Raw genomic sequence first — 20,143 nt, forward strand, 5'->3', positions numbered from 1 at the left:
TATTTAAAAAAGAATTGAAATGAAAAACTGAGCTGTAATTAAGTACTTTTACTGTACTTAAAGTACAGTTTTAAGGCAGGCTACTTTACTTGAAAACTTATATTTTATGCACACTGTTAACCAGCTACATTAAAATGTTGCTCACACTTTAAAAGATCCACAATCAAGTAAACAAACGGGTTATTCTCCTGCATATATGAATAGGCTAATACTTCTGCTTTAAGTATATTTGGATGATAATACTTCCATTCTTTTACTTACATTTTTGAGTGCAGGACTATTACTTGTGATTGAGTATTCTTACCTTGTGGTCTTTCTGTTTACTCAAGTAAAAGATCTGAATCCTTCTCCTACGACTGATTGTTGAGAAATAAATTAGATTATATCAGATTATAACAGATTTGTGTCCTTAAACACACCGAGAGCATGGGATTCAGCTGGCTGTAATTTTGTTTAAATTCAGCTCAGAAAATGATCATTTCTCTCTAAACTCTGTTATGTTTTGTATAAATCAAGTATAAAGGGAAAGTGTGAGAGAGCTGTTGCTCTGCACCCGCCACCTCCTCTTTGTCTGTCGTGTAGTGCTGTCGACAGTGCGTGTCCCCTTCCACCATACAGTGGAATGTCACAGCAAACACATTTCCTCCGGCCATGTCTGAGTCTATTTAGTCAGCCTGTTGACAAACTGTACACAATATGCAGCCAGTAAACTCCCCCCATCTGCTTTCTTTCTCTCTCACTCTCTCTGCCTGTCTGGCACACACACAACACACACAAGCTGCAGATGCACAATATTTGCTGTGTTATAGCGAGAGTCCCTGTGAGGACATGTATGGGTCCCTTCCTCTCAGCTCTACCACCGGCCTTTACGCTGTGCTTTAGTACATTTCCTTATTTGGATGAGGAATTTTGCAACAGTGCATTTTTGTGCATTTTGTTTCAGTGGCTTTAAAACCTCTCTGACACTCTTTTCTGATTTCCTCAGTCTGGTTTCTTTCTTTCCCCTCCAACACATCCTCCCCTGCTCTCCCCGCCATCCATTCCTCTCCTCCCCTCCCTTTCACTCCCTGTCGAATTGTGTCCTTGACTGAACTCTCTCGCTCACAGTCCCAGACAGCCTGGGCAAAGCCCAATACTCAGGGAGGCTCTAAAAGGCGAGCGCGCGCACACACACACACACACACACACACACACACACACTCACACACACACACACACACACACACACACACACACATACACACACAAACATACTCACACCTCCCTTAATCCCTTAAAGAAGCAGTATGCTATAGACAGGATTACCAATGGCAAGAACAGAATGTGTATTTAAATATTTTGCACCTCAGATACATACATGATATGTAACAGACAGATATACAATTTTTTTCATCACAAAAACCACCAAACAACACAAGACCACAGAAAAAAGAAGGGAGAGAGTGAAAGAAAGAATGAGGCCCCGCCAAGACTTTGGTGTCTGGGGAGCTTCACTCCTTTTGACCCCACAGGCACGCACGCACTCTCACGCACGCGCACATATAGGCACACATACGCACAAATACATGCATCACGCAATCACAACCTCCTCTGTCTCACATTTGCACACAGAAAACAAGAGTCTCTTTGGGGCCATTGTGTGATTTCAATGTCTCTTTCCCTTGTAGTTAAAACAGCAAAACACAGGATGTTGAGTCTCCATGCTGCAGTCCCCCCCCACCCACCCCCCCAGAGCAGAGAAACCATGGCTGAACGCTGAGGAGGGCATGTTGATGACGGACCTTCAGAGCGAAGAGGGGGCCCCCTGGCTTGGAGCTGGAGTCATATGTACAGATGCTGGTATTTCAAGAGCAGAAACTGGTTTAGTCCACTTTTCTCTTATGGGACACAACACAAGGAGTGCACAGAGCGGGACATTTGCAAGGCTCATGGTATTTAAAAAGTTGATTTGGGCTCAGATGTGGTTCAGGTTAGAGCACAAGACAGAAATGCAGTGTTGGCGAGTCGAGTGCAGAACACGGTTGCTGGTTTAGCAAAGGAGGGGAGTTGAGAGAGGACAGAGGAAAGAAACAGGAACAGAGATAGAGCATTGTGATCCTAGTTTGTCCATATTGCAGACGCACAAACAACGCCAGAAAGATTTGGTGAGATACAGACTTGTGGGAAAAGGAGTCCTGTATGTGTCACAGCAGGACTAAACAGAATGAGGAAATAGGTTTGTCTCTGTCCGTCAGCGTCTGGTATTCATCTGTCAGCTCCTCTTTGCCAGTCCCTCGTTCCAGCGTAGAGTGTGAGTGAGTGTACACGTATGATTTTATGTGTTCAGGTTTAGGTAGTGAATTCATCTGCACATGCGTGTCTGTGTATGCATGTGTGTGTGTGTGTGTGTGTGTGTGTGGGCCTGTGTGTGCGTGTGTGTGTGTGCGCGCATGTGTGTGTACATGCTTGGGTGTTTAAGTTGCAGTTGATTTTGATTGTCAGTGCTGGAGAATTAAAGCTTTACTGTCCAAAGCTGGCAGCTAAATTCTCACCCTTCATTTCACAGTCTCTCACAAAGAAGTCTCCTTAACAAAAAAATGTTTGCAAATCTGTAAAAGCTTGGATTGAATGCACCTGAAAGAAAAACAAAGGGAGAGAGAAAGAGATGAAGGGAAAGAGAGTATTATATGAGACTGTGATATTTTTGACAGTGGTAAAGCTTAATAGGTCCTTGTAAACACATCTTTTCAGTGTTTGATGTAGTCCTAAAGGAAATGTACTAAGTATGTGTGCACTGTGGTGTCAGTGTGGTTGCATACCATTTTTTAATTTACCTTTTTGTACTTCAGCCTAAGAGTTTACATATTCTGAGACACAGGCTACTATAAAGCACATCCAAATCCACCTGTGCAAACATGGAGTCTTGCAAAAGCAATTTAAAAGTAGTTTGTTTTTAACCTGAACTTTCTATATGCAAATCAGACAAAGCTTTTTTGTAAAACAGAACAATTTTGAATATTAATATTAGCTGTTTATTTATCAATTACAACAACTAATAGTTCAATAGCTTCATCATCCAATTAAATATCGAGTAATGAACACCAGACAACCTCATCCTCATTAATCATGTGATGTTTGATGGCCTTATTGTTTGTTTGAAGGTTAAATAAACTTACCTGCTGTTACAGGCTGGTGACGCTGAAGCTGTCATCATTGGCTGGGTCCAGGAGCTGGCACAGCACCCCACCTCCCTGAGCCACCTGGGAGGGGTAGCGGTGTCCCATGCCCTGATAGGATTGGTGGGACAAGGAGAAGCCGCTCGTGTCCTCCTGATGGGGCGAGGAGTCCAGGGGAGGTTTGGGGAATGGGGAGTGAGGCAGAGGGCCCTGGCAATGGCCTGTGCTCATGGCGTGGGGGGTCAGATCCCGTTTGTGGGCAGTCATGGTGGAGGGAGGGCTGCGCTCCTCAAAAAGCACAGGCGTTGAGTGGGAGAGGAGGCTGGGGCTGGGGTTGGAGTGTGAGTGGGATGGGAGATGAGTGTTGGGGTTGACGTGTGCACTGTGGTGGGGCTGATTGTTGGTGTGAGGGTTTGAGTGGGTGAGGGGGTTGCTCTGGAGGTGTGAGGTGGGATGGGTGTTGGTGTGTGAGCTCAGGTTTGCGTGAGGCTGTGTGTTGTGATGTTGGTGTGTGTCATGGGGAGTCGGGGTTAGATGTGTGTGCGAGTGTGTGTTTGCATTTGGGCTGGCGAGTGGATTGCCATGTGCGTTTCCATGAGGACTTGTGTGAGGGTTGCTGTGTGTGTGCATGGCTGTATTTGAGTGTGTGCTGTGTGAGTGCGGGCTGGGGCTGCCGCTGTGTGATGTCTGTCCATACCAGTAGGGGGAGCTGCAGTAGCTGGGTGAGTCGTACTGCGAGAACTGTGGGTCTTTTGGGGGCGGGCGATGTGAGGGACTCAGTGCAGTGCCGCAGTGGGGTGTTACCCGTGGTGACGGAGAGCAGGAGGGGGAGAAGGTCCTGGACTGGACTGGGTGGTAGGACTGGGGCGGAGGAGGGGTGGGCTTGGGAGGGTAAGGAGGGGACGAGACACTGGGTGAGAGAGAAGAGGAGGACTCTCCAGGGTATATGGCTGGATATCGCTCTTCAGAGGAAGGTGTGGAAGGGTGGGCAGAATAAGGGGAGGGGTACTCACAGGGGTCCTGGAGGTAGCTGGAAGGTGGTGCAGGATTGGGAGTGGCCAGGGGAGAGAGGCTACTACTGTCTCCGCTGTAATAGTCCAGCACCTCCTGGAACAGCCCAGACCCCTCTGGACCTCCAGCAGACACTACTACTCCTCCTGCACCGGATGTAGAGACAGCCTTGCCCCTGCCTTTAGCCCCCGATGGCCGCTCTCTCTGACAAGGAGATAAACCCCCTCTGCCTCCTCTAGATCCTCTCCCCCGTCCACCAATCCCTCCCCGTTTAGGTCCAGGAGTGGGTGTTGGTGAGGGACTGGATGGGGAATCAGAGTGTAACGCAGAACCCCCCTCTTTTTCTGATTGTACTTCAGTCCGTTTCCTGCGACCGCGGCCAGGTTTGCTGGTCCCCCCACCCTGGAAGAGGACGCTCTGGCTCCAGTTATAGGAGGGCCCTGAAGCACTCTCATGCCAATCCATCATCAGCTTCTCCAGGCTGGACAGACTTGACTGCCCCCCTTCTGCACTAACAGAAGCAGGCTCGTTCTGTTTGTATGTGCCACCTGTGGAGCTCGGTCCACTACCAGTGGCTGCGGAGCCAAGATGTGAAGAGTCAGAGGAGGATTCTGATAGACTTTCAGGAAAAGGTTGTCGCTTGGCTTTCTGGGGGGTGTAGTTCGAAATATCCAAGATGTCTTTGGACTCGTTGGAGCCATATTCACTGTAGCCGTGATACTGAGGCCCAAAGCTGTCTGTTGACCAGCCACCATAACCTTGTCTGAAGAAAAAAAACACAAAAATAGCAACACAAATGATGAAACGCACAAACACAACTTAACCAACATGTCTGTATTTGAGAAACTGTTACATTTTCATTGGTCTTTGTTGCAGCTCCACCAGTCAGTAATAGGACCCTGAAAAGAAAACTCTCAATGCAGGTTCTGATTATGTATTCCTATGGATAACCACAGCAAACATTTTAGCCCTGAGTTAACTTATGTCAGGTATCGACTGTTAATTGCACATGGTGGACAGGGTAAAATTGAAAATGATGAGCTGGAGTGAAACATTGATATTAGGCAAATCACATCACTTTGATCCTGCCATGGTTTGACCTTTATTGGTTTATACTTCTCTTTTTAATGGAAGAAAACATTTAATCCCATATTCATTTAAAGGCCTTCCATACCAAGTCAGATTTTGTGTGAAAAAGCAATTCAGAGATATCTTGAATTCATAACATTAGTTTTTCAGTGTTTTTTATGGTCGGGCTGCCACATGTGATTTACCTGTAGCTCCACTGATTGGAGTTGTACTGTTTGTATCCTTCTGGGGACGAGGAGGAGCTGAACTGGCTACTCTTGGCCACAGACATGTACCCTCCACCAGGTGATGTGGGTCCTGTTGACTCCCCCCGCACCATGGAGGAATGAGCTGCTGCAGGATATCCACAAAAGCCCCGCTTGGCTGCTGCCTGGTAGCTAGAATAAACAATCTGGCCAACAGGGGTGGCTTTGCCACTGCTGTGTCCAGACCCGAATGCAAAGCTGCAGTCTGAGGATCTCTGTGACACTGCAGGAGAAGAGGAGGAGTAGCCAGAGGAGTAGTGGCTGTAAGAGGCAGGGTGGGGGGAGCTGGGAGAGTGTGAGAGAGATGGAGGAGTGGATTTAGGATAGGTAGAGGTGGTGGGTGATGTTTGGGCCAGGCTGCCATAGCTGTACGGAGGCCTGGCCGAGGAACAATGTGTTTGAGCTGAACCCTCGACCCCAGAACTTGCACCCTTGGAGCACCACTTGGAGAATGCAGGGGACCAGCTGTGGCCCGTAGCTGGGCTGGATGGCTCGTAACCAGGGGTGGATGAAGTTTTGCGGGGGTCAGACTGCGAGGAGGACATGTCCAACAGGTCTGACGAATCATCCGAGTCGAGCAGTGACCGGAAATATCCAGCAAACAGGCCTTGTGAGTCCTCCCCAGCTGGCCCAACCCCTCTGCTTCCCCCTGGACCGCTGTAGGCACCCCCCCTTCCAACCTCACAGGAAGAAAAGCCCCCCCTTGGAGAGCCACAGAGCTGAAACCCACCCAGACCCTTCTCCTTTTCCATACACCCCTCCTCCCCCCAACCACCTGCCCCATTGGGCCAGTTTTGACCCATGGAAACCCCCTCCTTAAATGCTCCATTTTTTCTCATACGTCTCTTCCTGATTTTCTCACCCCCAGGCTCAGTTCCTACGATACCCCCTCCTCTTCCAACCCCACCCTTCCCCCTTTTTCTAGGTAATCCATGCTCAGACAGAGGGCTCAGTTTCCGCTTCTTGCCAATGGATTCAAAGAAGTCACTGAAGGTGCTCTTATTGCGCTCACTACCCCCAATGCCCCCTGCTGCTCCTCCACCTCTTCCAATACCCCCTCCTCTGCCACCCCGTGGGCGTCTAAACCCAGTTAGTCGATGGAGTAGGGTGGATATTCCAGGGTTTTCCAAGGGGGTATGAAAGCTTTCTGGCTCACTGGGGGTCCAGCATCGAGGTGGAGAGCAGCGTCCAGTGGCAGGGGGCTGGCGGTTTAAAAAGGCCAGTTTGGACAGAACGTCCCCATACTCTGTTTTTACATCATTAGTATCATTAACATAAGATGGATAAGGAGAGGGGAGTTTAGTCCGACGACGCCTCCGAGGCTTTTTGGGCTGGTCTCCATTACCACTAGCATTGCTGGGATTCGGAGGCTCTCCCGGTATTCCGGGCAGAGCCTGTTTAGGTGGTCGTCCCCGCCTGCGTTTGAGAATAACAGGCAACTCTCCAGGAGGGAACATCACCATAACACTCTTGCCATTGTTCTTCATGCGGAGAAGTGCGGTCGGCTCTCGCACTGCCTCTGAGCCCTCCAGACCGCCATCATTGCCTTTCTCCGTGCCTGTAACGGACTCCAAATTGGAAATCTTGTAGCTCTTCTGTCGGCGGCTAAGGCTGACAGGAATGCGAGCCACCTTGACAACAATCTTCCTCACCTGTAAAGCAGAGACCAACATAAAACCTATATTTTATAACATTGTATAATGTATTATGAATAAGCAAATTGATATGTAACAAAAAATGTACTTACGCCAACATAACGTCCACATCTCCGGTTATTGGGAGGGCATACCCCCAACTCTGCAACAGGTTCCTCCTTCACAGTTAGCAGAGATGCGGGGATGGTTGATGTGTTCGCGAAGGGGTGATGAGGGGTAACACGATGATGAATGGACTGCGCTGCCTGGCGCTGTTTCATGACACTTTTAGGACCTGCTTTTTGGACCGATTTCGGGGCGGGCCTAGACCTGGATTTAGGTCCAGGTTTATGCCCAAGCCTGGGCCCAGGTTTAGGTGTAGCTTTAGGAACAGGTTTGGGTACAGTTAGAGCGAGAGCGACATCTGTAGGGCAGGGAGCCGCGGGGAGAACAGCTTCCACAGATGAATGCTCTTCCTTCTCGCCAACTGCCACCTCCTCTTCTTTAACCCTCCAGATCTTCTCCTCTAGTACCTCATCATCCTCCTCTCCTCCCCTCTCCCTCACTGCTCTCTTCTCCCCATCCTCTATGCTTCGGCGAAGGCGGGAGGATTTGCGCAGGTGACAGGGGAAGCGGGGACGTCCAGAGCTGCGGAGTGCATACTTCTTCTCTGCCTCCACAGGAAGAGGAGAGGAGCCTGGGTTTGTGTTTGGACCAATAGGGACTGGACAAAAGGTTGAGGGCATGTCTGTCTCTGCTGTGAGGACTGGGGCTGCGAGCTGATTGGTGGAGGCAGGATGATTGCCAAGTGCCAAAGACAGGGGTTGAGGTGAGGTTGTGTGTATGGCCTCTGGTGTGAGAGTTCTGGAGTGTTCTGCCCCAACAGAACCCGTATGTGCATTGATATCTATGCGTCCACCATTGTCCATATGTGTGTGTGAAACAGCCTGTGCAGGCACATCTGGGTCAATGTGCGTCTGCATGTTTCTAAATGTCTCTGTAAATGTATGTGCCTCTGCGGTAGTGTGAGTCTCCGTCTGCCTCCGGCGACAGGTGTTGTGCCCCAGCCTTCTCTGCAGGTGGAGACCGTTGGCCAGGGCAGAAGGAGAGGAGGGGAGAAAGTGGTCGGAGGTCACCGGTGCCAGTCCATCGTTGGAGGGATCTTGGGACTCCGCCTGGAACCCAAGCTCCCTGGTCCAGAGCTCAGGCCCTTCCAGCTCCTCCAGCCCTGCAACACACCCTTTTTCCTCTGCCGGATTCCCACCACAGCCCACTGGAGCCCCAGATTGGCCTGAAAATAGGTGATCTGACAAGCCACTCATTCAGTGTATGGTCTTGCTGGTAGTGAGAGGAAAAAGATGAATATTTTCTGCTGTATGTAAACGTTTCTTCTTTGTAGCTGTCTTCCTCTAACAGCTAGCAAGAAGATTCAAGGACCTAAAGACAGACACAAAAATAATATTATTAACTGGATAGTGAGTCCACAAATTTAACATCTCCTTGTTGCATTTAATACATTCAATCTTAACTCCTTGCCACTAAATATATTGGTCATTGTAAGGCATCAAACATACTGTACAAATTAAAATCAAACATTTGCAGCACAGATGGGATTGCGGTTGTGTGATGGAATCGTCAACATTTTTGGCAATGGGCCATAAACCTAATCTGTAATGCACTCTACTCTATTAACTGTGCCACCCACACAGCAGCATTACAACATTAGATTACATTTACCATTCATATCCTGCTCAGTTGGTTGCTTTTACTGAATGGTTGTGGTGCTGATTCTGATTTTGATTCTGAGTTGAGCTTCACTCTGTCTGCCTGACTGGCTCTGTTCTGCAGGGGATCATTGGGTCATCAATACTGCAGTGGAGAGCTCACATACTTCTCCCTCTCCCCTCTGCTCCTGTCTTTTGCCCATGGTTGCTAGAGTGAGAGAAAGAGAGAAACAGAGAGACAGACAGACAGAGGAAGGGACAGAGAGTTGACGGAGGTGGGAGACAGGGTGAGTGGGAAAAAAATAAAGAAAAAGAAAGGAGTGTGGAGGAGGGTGGAGCAGAAAGAATAAGAGATTAGTACATGATGTCACAGCACGCATCAGACCAGACTAGAATCAGTATTTTGGTGAGCGCTGCACCATCTCACATCAGACGCAATTATTTTGGAAGATGACTTGCAATATAAAATTTTTAAATGTAATTGTCGTTAGTGTTTCGGTTTGCCGTGTACCAGCACGTTGTGGGTACACATGTACACTCCTCTATAGGATTTTCACACATGCTGTTGATCATAACTACGTGATGATGTCCACACTCACAGAGTGGTGTATTGGGACTGAGTGAGTTTTGCCACATTTTGCAATCTCACCATATTTGAGTAAACAGATGCACATGTTGTAAAAATCAAGAAATTATTATAAACAATTGAGTAGTGGTGAAAAGCAACCGCACTCTCTCTCTCTCTCTCACACACACACACACACACACACACACACACACACACACACACACACACTGCATGCCCCATTTCAACAAAACTATTCAAATGCATTACAAAGCATTAGGCTTGGAGGGTACAAGAAGAATGAGAATGTGTGAATAATCACAGCCACCAGGGGGAAGCAGAGAGGTGATGAATAGAGAGGTGTTAAGAGGATGGAGAGATGAAGGTGACAGAAAGACAGGAACGACTGGAGGATTATAGAAACCCAGAGCAGAGGAGAGCTGCAAGTACAGACAGCCAGAAGAGAAAGAAATCTTATGAAATCTGGACCACACGTGTTATCACACTCACATGTGACTGCATGCGTGTACACGTTCAAACACAAATGCAAGCATGCGTGCTACTGTTGCACGCACATACGCGCACGGCTGGCTCCAGCACTGTACCACACTCTCCACATACAACACAATCCTGTCCATCGTCAGATCTCTCTGCCTCCCTCTCCAACATATGGCTCTGATTAGGAGGGTGGGAGAAGGACTGAGAGTGAGAGTGAGAGAGAAAGAGAAAGAGGGGAACAGGGAGCAGAGGGGGTGAGAGACACTAGAATGACTGAGTGAATTGGTGAGAAAGTATGAGAAAAAAGGCAAGAGACAGAAGAAGTACAGGGAGGTGAAAGACATGATCGAGACAGGGAAAGGATGATAAGTGGTCGGATAGACTGAGGCAGACAGATTTTAGGTATGAGGGAGAAAAAGTTAAAAGAGGCGAGAGGAGGGAGAAGTAGAGGAGGAGGAAGCAGAAGAGGAAGAGGAGGAGGAGGAGTGGGAGTTTTGCTGTAGCAGAGTTTGGGGCTGAACACATGGAGCAGAGCAACCTCAACGTTCTGCTGCTCTGAGGAATGACACAACTGGGACAGACAAACATGGAGATGAACGCACAGGCACACACACACGCACGCAAACACACACACACACACACACACACACACACACACACACTCACACACACACAGCACACATAGTTTCTTTAACCCCCTCACCCATTCCCTCCCATGCCCAGTGCTGTCTCCCTGCCTCCCTCTTTCCCTCCCTCTCTTCTCTCCTATTCTCATTCTCACTTCCTCTCTCGTCTAATTAACAGCATTCATTAATTAAGGCTCCATCTGACCGGTGTGTGAGAGAAGGAGAAGAACACATGCTTTAATTAAACATTGCTGCACATGTGCTTACACATACATGCACACACTGTCACTCACACACACAGCGACACGAACCAACACACAAAGACACATGCAAATATGCCCCCACAGCTTCATCCTCCCACACACTCACACATCGATTTGCACATAAAGACATACATATCACACACACACGCACACATATATAGTCATGCACGATCACACACAAAACAAAGACACACATGCAAATATCCCTCTACTGTGCTCTGCGGGGGGCATCCTGACAGGGCTTAGATGCCAGCCTATCAAACACTCCCACTATCCCACATTGTTTAAGCAAATACTCCTGGCATCCATCAGTCGCCATTCCAATATATTCACCGTCATATGTAGCAAATGCGTTTTGGTGCATTTTACTGTGAATGGCTCTGGGGCTTTGGAACACACAGTGGCGTAGTATTGTCTCTGTGAAAACAGCCGATGGTGTGCGCTGCTCCCACATGATGATCTGTTGAATCTGTTTCACAAAGAGGAGCTGTCATATGAATGATATAGTTTGAAATTTTTTGATACTGTACATTTTTCATCTGCTCATGAAAGTTTTTTTGGTGCTTATTGTGTGATTACAGGAAAGGCAACAACAACACAACATGACACAGAGTGTGCGCGCACACATGCCAGTGGGAAATCAGAGACTAGAACCTGTCATTTTCGAGTTTGGGCAGTTGCCCCGTTGTGCATAGTCTGAGAGGAACAATCATTCTGTACATGGTAGCTGTACAGCATATCTATTCTCTTCCCATCTATCTCACTGCCACAAAGGCTTGCAGACTCACAGGCCTGCCAGCAGCAACCCTCAATGAGGAACTAGACCCTGTGTGTGTGTGTGTGTGTGTGTGTGTGTGTGTGTGTGTGTGTGTGTGTGTGTGTGTGTGTGTGTGTGTGAGAGAGAGAGTGTGTGGATGTGTGCACGCATGCATGTGTGTGTCTGTGAATGTGCGCGTGTATGAGTGTGTCTTCCTGGGTGTGTTTGTAAAAGCACTCACTGAGCTCTAACGGGTGTGCAGTTGTTGCTAAGAGACAGGCAGCAGCACCGAAACAGCATGGGGGGGTGTAAGGGAGGGGGACACAGAGGGGAGAGAGAAAGAGAGAAAGGTAGTGAGAGAGAGAGGTGGTGAGGGGAGGGGGGGCTCCATGGAGAGGTTTAGACAGATAAGAAGAGTTGGGGGGGGGGGTTGGAAAAAGTGTATGTGAGGCCAGGAGAGAAAGAGGGGTGGGGAGGGGGAAGTGGGTCAGGGGGTCCGCAGAGACTGAGTGACACCGCACAGAAACTCAGCTACTGTCAGCCTCTCGTTCCCCCACACCACCTCAACCCTGATGCAACCTCAACCTGCAGCTCCATCAGCCTCAGACCTCCATGTAACACAACATGACAACGCACAACTTCTCCTACAAATAGAAAAACATCATTCAGAAGAATTATGAGCAAAATACTGCAAAAGACAATCAAACTGTGAGACAACTTGATGACTAACTGTTTTCAAGTCATTGTTGAGATTTTTCAGCGGGAAATGGCGGGGAAACGAGTGTGTCGTGGTGTATTCCAGATGGCAAACATCAGTCTGACTTTGTCAATGAAACATCACACATTATATAATATTAACATAGCATCACTTAAGAGTGGTTGATCAACCGCAAACACTACCTGTGTGTAGTATAATATTATAATATTAAATAGTAGGCCGATTAGCCTACTACTAATAGGCCTCTGAGTGTGAAGTAAAAAATAGATTACATGGAAATGTATCGTGATGTAATGTCACATTAGCTTTAGGATAAAAGAAAAAAAAATTATTTAACTTCAGCTGCACCATAGAACACAAGAACAACCTTGATTTAACACGAGTACAACCAAAACAGAACCCAGACATCCTCTTAAAATGATACGTTGACATGTTAGATTTTAAGGCAGCATTTTTATTCCCACTGTGGGAAAAATATTTCAATATTTATTCAATACTCGGCCAAAGTGAAGAGTTTTAAATCAACTAAATGAGAAGAAGAAAAACAGTGAAATTGAAGTTATAAGGTCTTCCCTTAACCACAGAGCATTGCAGCCCAACAGTAACAGTAACAACCAAAATTTAAGCACATCCAAACTCTTCCAATCAACAGACCTGTGTTGTTTGGGAGCTTGAGGTGTGTGTAAGTGTGCAAAAGGGGATGAGGAATGTTATACACACATATTGCACTACTGGGGCCGACACGCCTGCACACAAATTACCTCCAACAACCTCTCAGAACAGAGGTGAACTTTGGGCTTTGGTGGGCTGCAGCTCCATCCACACACACGTCACCCTATCAGAGACAGTCCAACAAACATACTCACATACGGACCCTCACGCCCCACCCACACACTCTCACTCTCCCTCACTCTGACCTCTCCTCTCTTTCTCACCCACTCATATCCCACCCATCCTACTGCCCCCTTCCAAAAAAAAAAAAAAAACCACCACCTCCCCAGCTGCAGGAAATTCCTAATGATCTCCATCATCAGTGTGCGCGCTGTATCTCCTGCCAAGAGCAAGCACGTGCACGCATATACACACACAACAAACACACACACAAAGCATATAAATGAACAGAGACCAACGCATAAACCATATGTGCAGACAAACAAAAAGACAGACAGCCGTTCAGACACACAGACACACATCTAACGTAAACAGACTTCACACAGACCAGATACAGTGGCGGCGCTGCCAAGGATGCACACTGGGGACCGCAGAAGTAGCTCCAAACACTAGACAACACATAACCAGGACCCCCCACCCCCTTCTGACTGTCTTACTATCTGACTGTTGTTTCTGCAGGAACCTACATGGTGTAGTTATTTTAAGTCAAGGAGGACTGTATTACCCCTTCCTCTTCCTCCCTCTACCCCCTCCTCACTTCTCCTCCTCACAGTTCCCTCTCTCATCTCTTTAGCACCCCCCCCCCAACACACACATACACCTCCCACCTCCGCTTTACTCTCCCACAACACACGCTCCCACTCCCCAACAGCCCTCCCTCATCTTCAACTCATCCTGACACTCTCTATCCTCTCTTGCTCTCCTGCAGGCAGTTTCCTGGCGCTGCTGATGGCCGCCCCTCAGTCAGGTCATGTGACCAACCGCACCAGCTGGGAACAGCTAGGAGTGTGCACATGTGCGCACACTAAACGGCATGCAGGATCACGCACACAAACAAGGACACACAGGGATACGTCTTGAAACTCACAAAAACACATGCGAATACAAGAAAATGAAACCGACCACTTAGGTGCAAACACAGAAACACTCCCACTTACAGTTCACACAGGTGCACACACACACACGCTGAGCTGACGTGTACACACAGAGAGACAGAAACACACAAGTGCGAGCAAGGATGCACGCTCCACGTAGTCACGCTGGCGAGAACTCACAGACACACTCAAAAACCTCACGTACTGACACACATAAACATAGTCATGCATATCTACCTCACACACAGAGGACACACAAACCAGATGCTTGGACCCCGACACACACTCAGACCTTGAGGCCAGTGTTTTGGAGAGGGGCCTCTGTGCTGCGGCCCTGACTTCCTGACTCCTCCTCCTCCCTCCATACTCCTGTTCCACAGTTGCTGTGGGAGACGCTGCTGCAGCGCCCGTTGCCAAGGAGAAGGCTGCTGGCTGTTTGAACAACAATGGCCGCCTTGTGAACATTCCAACTGTAGGTACTGACAGCTCATCAGCCACAGCCTCGACATACACACCTCTCAAAAAGCACACACAGACACACGCATGCTGCTCACACTACACACTGACGCTACACCACTGTACTTCTCCGGTTCTTGGCCTCAAGCCTAAGCGAGGTAACACACTCAGACACAAACACAATCAGGCATGCACACAAACGCACACACACACACATCTGTGCACGCTCTAAGAAATTATGACTTCTGCTGAGAGGATAAGAAACCCTTTCGCCCCCTTTCCGTCTACCTGCATCTCCCTACCATCTCTCTTCCTCTCTCTCTCTCTCTCTCTCTCTCTCTCACTCATAGACGCACACACACACACACACACACTCAGTGCGCAGTGCATTCATCCATCTTCCCCCTTCTCCCCGACTACTCTCTGTCTTTCTCTCTTATCTCTTTCTCTCTCCTCCCCCTCCACAGCCTCCTGCGTTCACTCTCTCACTCGCTCCTCACTTGCTCATCCCTGCCTCTCTCTCCCTTTCTGTCTCAGGAAGTGTGTGTTCTCACTCTCGCGCGCACACACACACTATCATCCTGGCACGCACACATGTGGAGGACACACATTCACACACAGAGAGAGAGACACACACAATCTCTTTCTCTCCTGGAAGGTAGCGAATCTTTTTGTCCCTTGGGGGCATACACTTCCTCAGAGAAGGAGGGAAAAGGGAAAGAAGAAAGAGAACTAGAAACAAGGGTGGAACGGGCAAGAGAGGAAGAAGAAGAGGAGGAGGAGGAGGAGGTAGAAGGAGAGGAAGGGAGGGAGAGAAGAAAGGAAGGGAAGAGGGTGAAAACTATATTCATGGTGGGGATTTATATACAGACCCCTTAGTGCTCTGATTATCTGTTCATATTGATGGGACGACATTGAAGCCACGGCGCTGGAATGTTGAGACAGTGCTGAAGCCAAATTGGGTAGACTGGGGTGTGGGGGGGGGGGGGGGTGTTGAGGAGAATCACTAACAAGTCTCTGCTTATCCTCTGACTCACTGTTTTCAACACACATACCCAGACACATGTATACGCACCCTCACACGCCGCTAAAAACAACGATAACTCTGACGCACGAGCACGAAGAAACATGAATATCAGACATACTGTACATGTGTGAGGATGTCGATCTGCAGATAGGTACAGTGTGTGTGTGTGTGTGTGAGCCTGTGTGTGTGAGCCTGTGTGTGTGTGTGTGTGTGTGTGTGTGAGACGGCGAGTATGTGTTGAGTGTGCCAGACACCGAGAGATGCTTTTGTGCGTGTACGTCTGTGTGTCTGCGTGTCTGCGTGTTTTCCCCATCTCTCGCTCCTCTTTAATAATTGAGCTGATTCTGTCCAGCTTGTTAGGGAGGTACACAGCAGCTTCACACTCTGTCTTTCTCTCCTTCTCATCCTCTCACACACTCTAGCTCTCCCTCCTCATCCTTCCATCTTGCCACTCTCCCTTCATTTATCACCCGTTTTCCTTCCTGACCCCTCTGTCTCTCTCTCACTCTCTCTCTTGTCCCTTCCCCCAGCTTTCCCCTCTCTCTCTTTCTTCGCAAATCCTCCCCTGTTCTTTGACCTCTCCCTCGCCTCTTGCAGTTGCACCCCCCCCCCCCCCCCCCCCCTAACACCCCACCACCACACACACGCACCCTCCACTCCCCATCCCTCCACCCCGCTGCCCTCCATCATCCCTCTCCCCTTGGCTCCCCTCCCTACTCCATCCTCCGGAGGTGAGAGGTCGAAGCTTCCTCTCCACTGTCAGACTCAAACCGGCTGCAACCAGCCCCTGGGGGGTGGGAGGGTGGTGGGGGGTGTGGGGGGACGGGCAAGGAGAATGAGGAGATAGGTGAGGAAGGACATCTAGGGAATGAGGGAACAGGAAGGGGGGGAAGGAGAGAGGGAGATAAGTGGAAGAAAAAGAAGAAGCAGAAGAAGAAGGGACTGACTAAAGAACAGATAAATTGGGCGGGGGGGGGGGCAGAGGGGTTAAAAGAGGGACGGAGGCGAGAGAAAAGGGAAGGGGAGATGTCTTCTATTGAGTCAGTGCCTTTGGCGTGGAGGAGCCGTTTTATGAATGTATCGTGTGGGAGGTGACAGAATGTAGCATACAAACACTGCTTACACTAATGCTAAATGGTTGCTGTGTGTGTGGGTGCATCTGTGTGTATTTGTCTGTGTGTGTGTGTGTGTGTGTGTGTGTGTGTGTGGGAGTTGAACCACGTTTACCTGCCTGTGGCGAAAGCTATTTCACTTCAGGTGACGATTAGATTAATAGGAGTCGTAAAAGACAGTACCCTTCACTCCAAGGACGAAGTAATTATTTTTGCCAGTAGCTCGTTGCATAGTAAAAAAATATTAAAAGTTTTAAAATATTCCTAAAATGTCCTAACACTCAATATTCCAATACGTGGTCTTATAGTCTATAAAGTTGGTTGTTTTTTAACAACAGAAACTTTGCAATTCAGTATAACATATCTGGTTTAGGGGGGAAAAAAGCAAAAGAAACATTTATATAATTTGCATCTCAATGTCACAGTTTATGCTTAAAGCCATCATCTAATCGCTCTGAGCTCTAACCAACCAGATTCTGTGAGTGTGAATAGATGAGAATTGTTTATGTGAATCTGTGCCCTAAAATCAATTTCTCGTGTATTTTGGGAGGCATTTCAAGTGCTGAGTAATAATGGCCTGACTCATTCACAACGCTGGTGTAAATTCCCTTTTCCTGAATGGCAGTAATATATCTGTTGTGAAGAGTTCAAAGAGGAGTGCCAGAATGATCGGTTGACTTTCACAAAACATCAGATACAAAAAAAAAAAAAAAAGGTTTTTGTTGCATTTGACAAATCTTGCGCAGAGCTAGATGCATGAAATGAGATGTTTTGTAGTTGTAAGGAGAATCCTGCAATTGTTTTTGGAGAATCAGTGTTTGAACAAACTCCTCTGATTTAGATTAGTGGAGCTTGTCTTCCGGTACTGTATATGTGGTCTGTTCGCTAAGGTAAAACATTAATGATGGGATTTTTAAGAATTGATTCTATCTTTCAGGGAACCTACTTCATGTTTAGACCCGATGCATCAATAAACCGTCACTCCTCTAAACCACCATTCAACAATTCAACAGGTTGCACCACGCTGAACTCAAAACTTCCCAAAGCACCAGCAAATCAGTGGAAGTCCATAAATACTGCACCAATCAATGTTTCATGTGTCTGTGTGTGTGTGTGCATGTATGTGTGTGTGTGTGTGTGTGTGTGTGTGTGTATGTGCATACATGAATATGTGTCCATTCTGTCTTCTCCATCTCCATGACGACCTCCATATCAAGAGGACGTCTGACTATGGCAACCTCGCATGCTGATAGGCAGACAGAGAAAAACAGGTGATTGGTTGAGCTGTCGGCTGTCATATCAGCAGGGTGCATCTTTGTGACACTGCAACACACATGTGTGCTCTCTCTCTCACACACACACACACACACACACACACACACACTCTGACTTGTCTCTGCCATCAACCCACACACCTAACAAACTGCAGCATGGCACAAACAAAAGGTACTTCCACAGCACGCACACACACACACACACACACACACACAACTGGAAGTACACATGTGCATGCACACACACAGACACGCACAGAGCTTTGAGACGAGATGTGGTGTGTTAGGTGCGCTGACCCTGCCAATGAGGACAGGAGGAACATCAACGGAGCTACAAGGCCGTTGCTATGACAACTAGCCCCGCTCACACAGGTAGGAGGCACAATAGGCCTAAGCTGTTATATGTTCACATTCTCTCTATTTGTCACACACACACACACACACACAGGGCCATGCACTCAAGACAAGTCTGACAGACAGCGGCTGCATGCCAAGGTAAGGCCATTTCCTTTTCATTCCAGCATTCAGAGGGTTGAAATTATTCATTATGTTCAAGTGGACCTGCCAATAAGAGAACTCACTCTTCAACTAGCGACTGAGAGAGTGAGACTGTGTGAGTGTGAGACAGACAGGCAGGCAGACAGGCAGTCAGACAGACAGACAGACAGAGCATCACTCTGCATACCAACAGCACCCGCACTAGGGCAGCCTGTGCACGTCGTTGAGGGGCCCTTAAATAACGAACTGTCACTGCCCAGACACTGACATTGACTTCCCTCTCCCTCTCATTCTCCCTCACTGTCCTCTCTTTCAGTTTCTCATGCACTCCTTCTTCCTTTGTCACCCCCCCCACCCCCTCCTCCCCGCTGAACCACAGACAAGAGCTGATAATCACCACCATGAGTACGCCGTGTCTCTCCAACACGCCGGCTCTGTTTCCACTGCAGGATGTGCTGCTGCTGTGTCCTGCCTAACTGCCCTGACAGCTCAGGGGGGCTGCTGGGATGGAAACCCCGGTCGCTGGACTGATGCTCTCCGGGGCTCTCTGTGTCTCCTGTTTATATGTAAAGCAAACATCTGTCCATCATGAGAAGCTGGGCTCACAGTCAGACCTCTGGTATGTGCCACTAGTATGTAAATTCATTATTACAGAAAGTCCCATCAAACTCACCCACAGGGCCAATCTATGGGGACGGCAAATAAACAAGACAAGAAGCTGTGTGTGTGTGTGTGTGTGTGTGTGTGTGTGTGTGTGCCAGCAGTGTGACAGTACCTGAATACTGTGGACTCGTCTCCACTGTGTATATTCAGTGATAATGAGACTAAAAGGTGAGAATATTGTAAATATAAAAAACAGGTGGGGGGGGGGGGGTACACAGGGTTCACTGCGCGCACATTCAACCACCCTGTGTGTGTGTGTGTGTGTGTGTGTGTTTGACCATCATCGGTAAAGACCTGAGCCACACACACTCTGCATGCCTACAGTAGAGCCCAGCAGTTCGCATGCAGAGCGCCGTCCGTTCACGGCACCGAGCAGGTTAACGTAAAAAAAAAAAAAACTCAAAAGAAACGTATCCAGAGGTGCGCAGCACAGCTGGCTGAGCGGACAGTGACGCTACACACACACACACAAAAATAATAATAATTCTTTTTTTTTTTGGTGTTGTGTACACAAGACGCTGCACGCGCACTCACCGAGGGAGCGAGGGAGCGTCCGGGGGGCTCGCGCCTCTTCCTCCGCGCGGGTCACGGAGCCGTCACAGCGCGCGGCGTCTCCCCTTCATCCGGGCTGCTCCACGCCTCGCGGGGACCGGGTCCTCCCACGTCAGTGGAAACGTTGTCTCCTGCCGCCGCCGCGCGACTCGACGGGCAGAAACCGCTTCACATCGACATCTGCACCCGCTGAGAGGGGAGAGCAGGAAAAATAAAAAAAATAAATAAAAAAAAAAAAGAAGGGAAATGTTTAAAATAAATAAACAGGGAGCAGGGACGCTGGTTCAGAGTCTCCCCCCGGATGAAGGTGCTGACATGACTCCGGTGCCGGTGACCGGTGCGGGACTCTCCGGTATGCGTCTCTGCCTCTGCAATTCCAGCTCTGTGTCTCTCTCTTGCGCCCTAGTCTCTCCGCTGTGCCTCTCCAACGTGCCTGACTGTCAAAGCCATCCGGGCACCCGTAGCTGGCCTCACTCCGCACCTCTGGAACTCTGGGAACAGTAGTTCACG

General features: G+C 48.5%; 1 protein-coding gene across 3 annotated transcripts; it reads right to left on the reverse strand.

Moving 5' to 3' along the window:
- Nucleotides 1-1,301: 1,301 nt before the first annotated feature.
- Nucleotides 1,302-20,047, reverse strand: ahdc1 (AT hook, DNA binding motif, containing 1). Of its 3 annotated transcripts, XM_071499667.1 has the most exons (7): nt 19,949-20,047; nt 19,616-19,822; nt 8,872-9,066; nt 7,248-8,571; nt 5,441-7,152; nt 3,156-4,929; nt 1,302-2,613 (listed from the first exon to the last, which is right to left on the reverse strand). In XM_071499667.1, the coding sequence occupies exons 4-6, from the start codon at nt 8,454-8,456 to the stop codon at nt 3,162-3,164; spliced, it is 4,689 nt and encodes a 1,562-aa protein (XP_071355768.1). In that variant the 5' UTR covers nt 8,457-8,571; nt 8,872-9,066; nt 19,616-19,822; nt 19,949-20,047; the 3' UTR covers nt 1,302-2,613; nt 3,156-3,161. The 3 variants fall into 3 exon arrangements, with proteins under 3 accessions (XP_071355768.1, XP_071355767.1, XP_071355769.1); XM_071499666.1 differs by having other exon boundaries at nt 19,616-20,040; XM_071499668.1 differs by lacking the exon at nt 8,872-9,066 and having other exon boundaries at nt 19,616-20,040.
- Between the last annotated feature and the right edge of the window lie 96 nt (nt 20,048-20,143).

This window comes from Trachinotus anak, unplaced genomic scaffold, assembly GCF_046630095.1.
Source record: "Trachinotus anak isolate AG129_WGS33_773 ecotype Australia unplaced genomic scaffold, CSIRO_AGI_Tana_v1 ptg000016l, whole genome shotgun sequence".
NCBI lineage: Eukaryota > Metazoa > Chordata > Actinopteri > Carangiformes > Carangidae > Trachinotus > Trachinotus anak.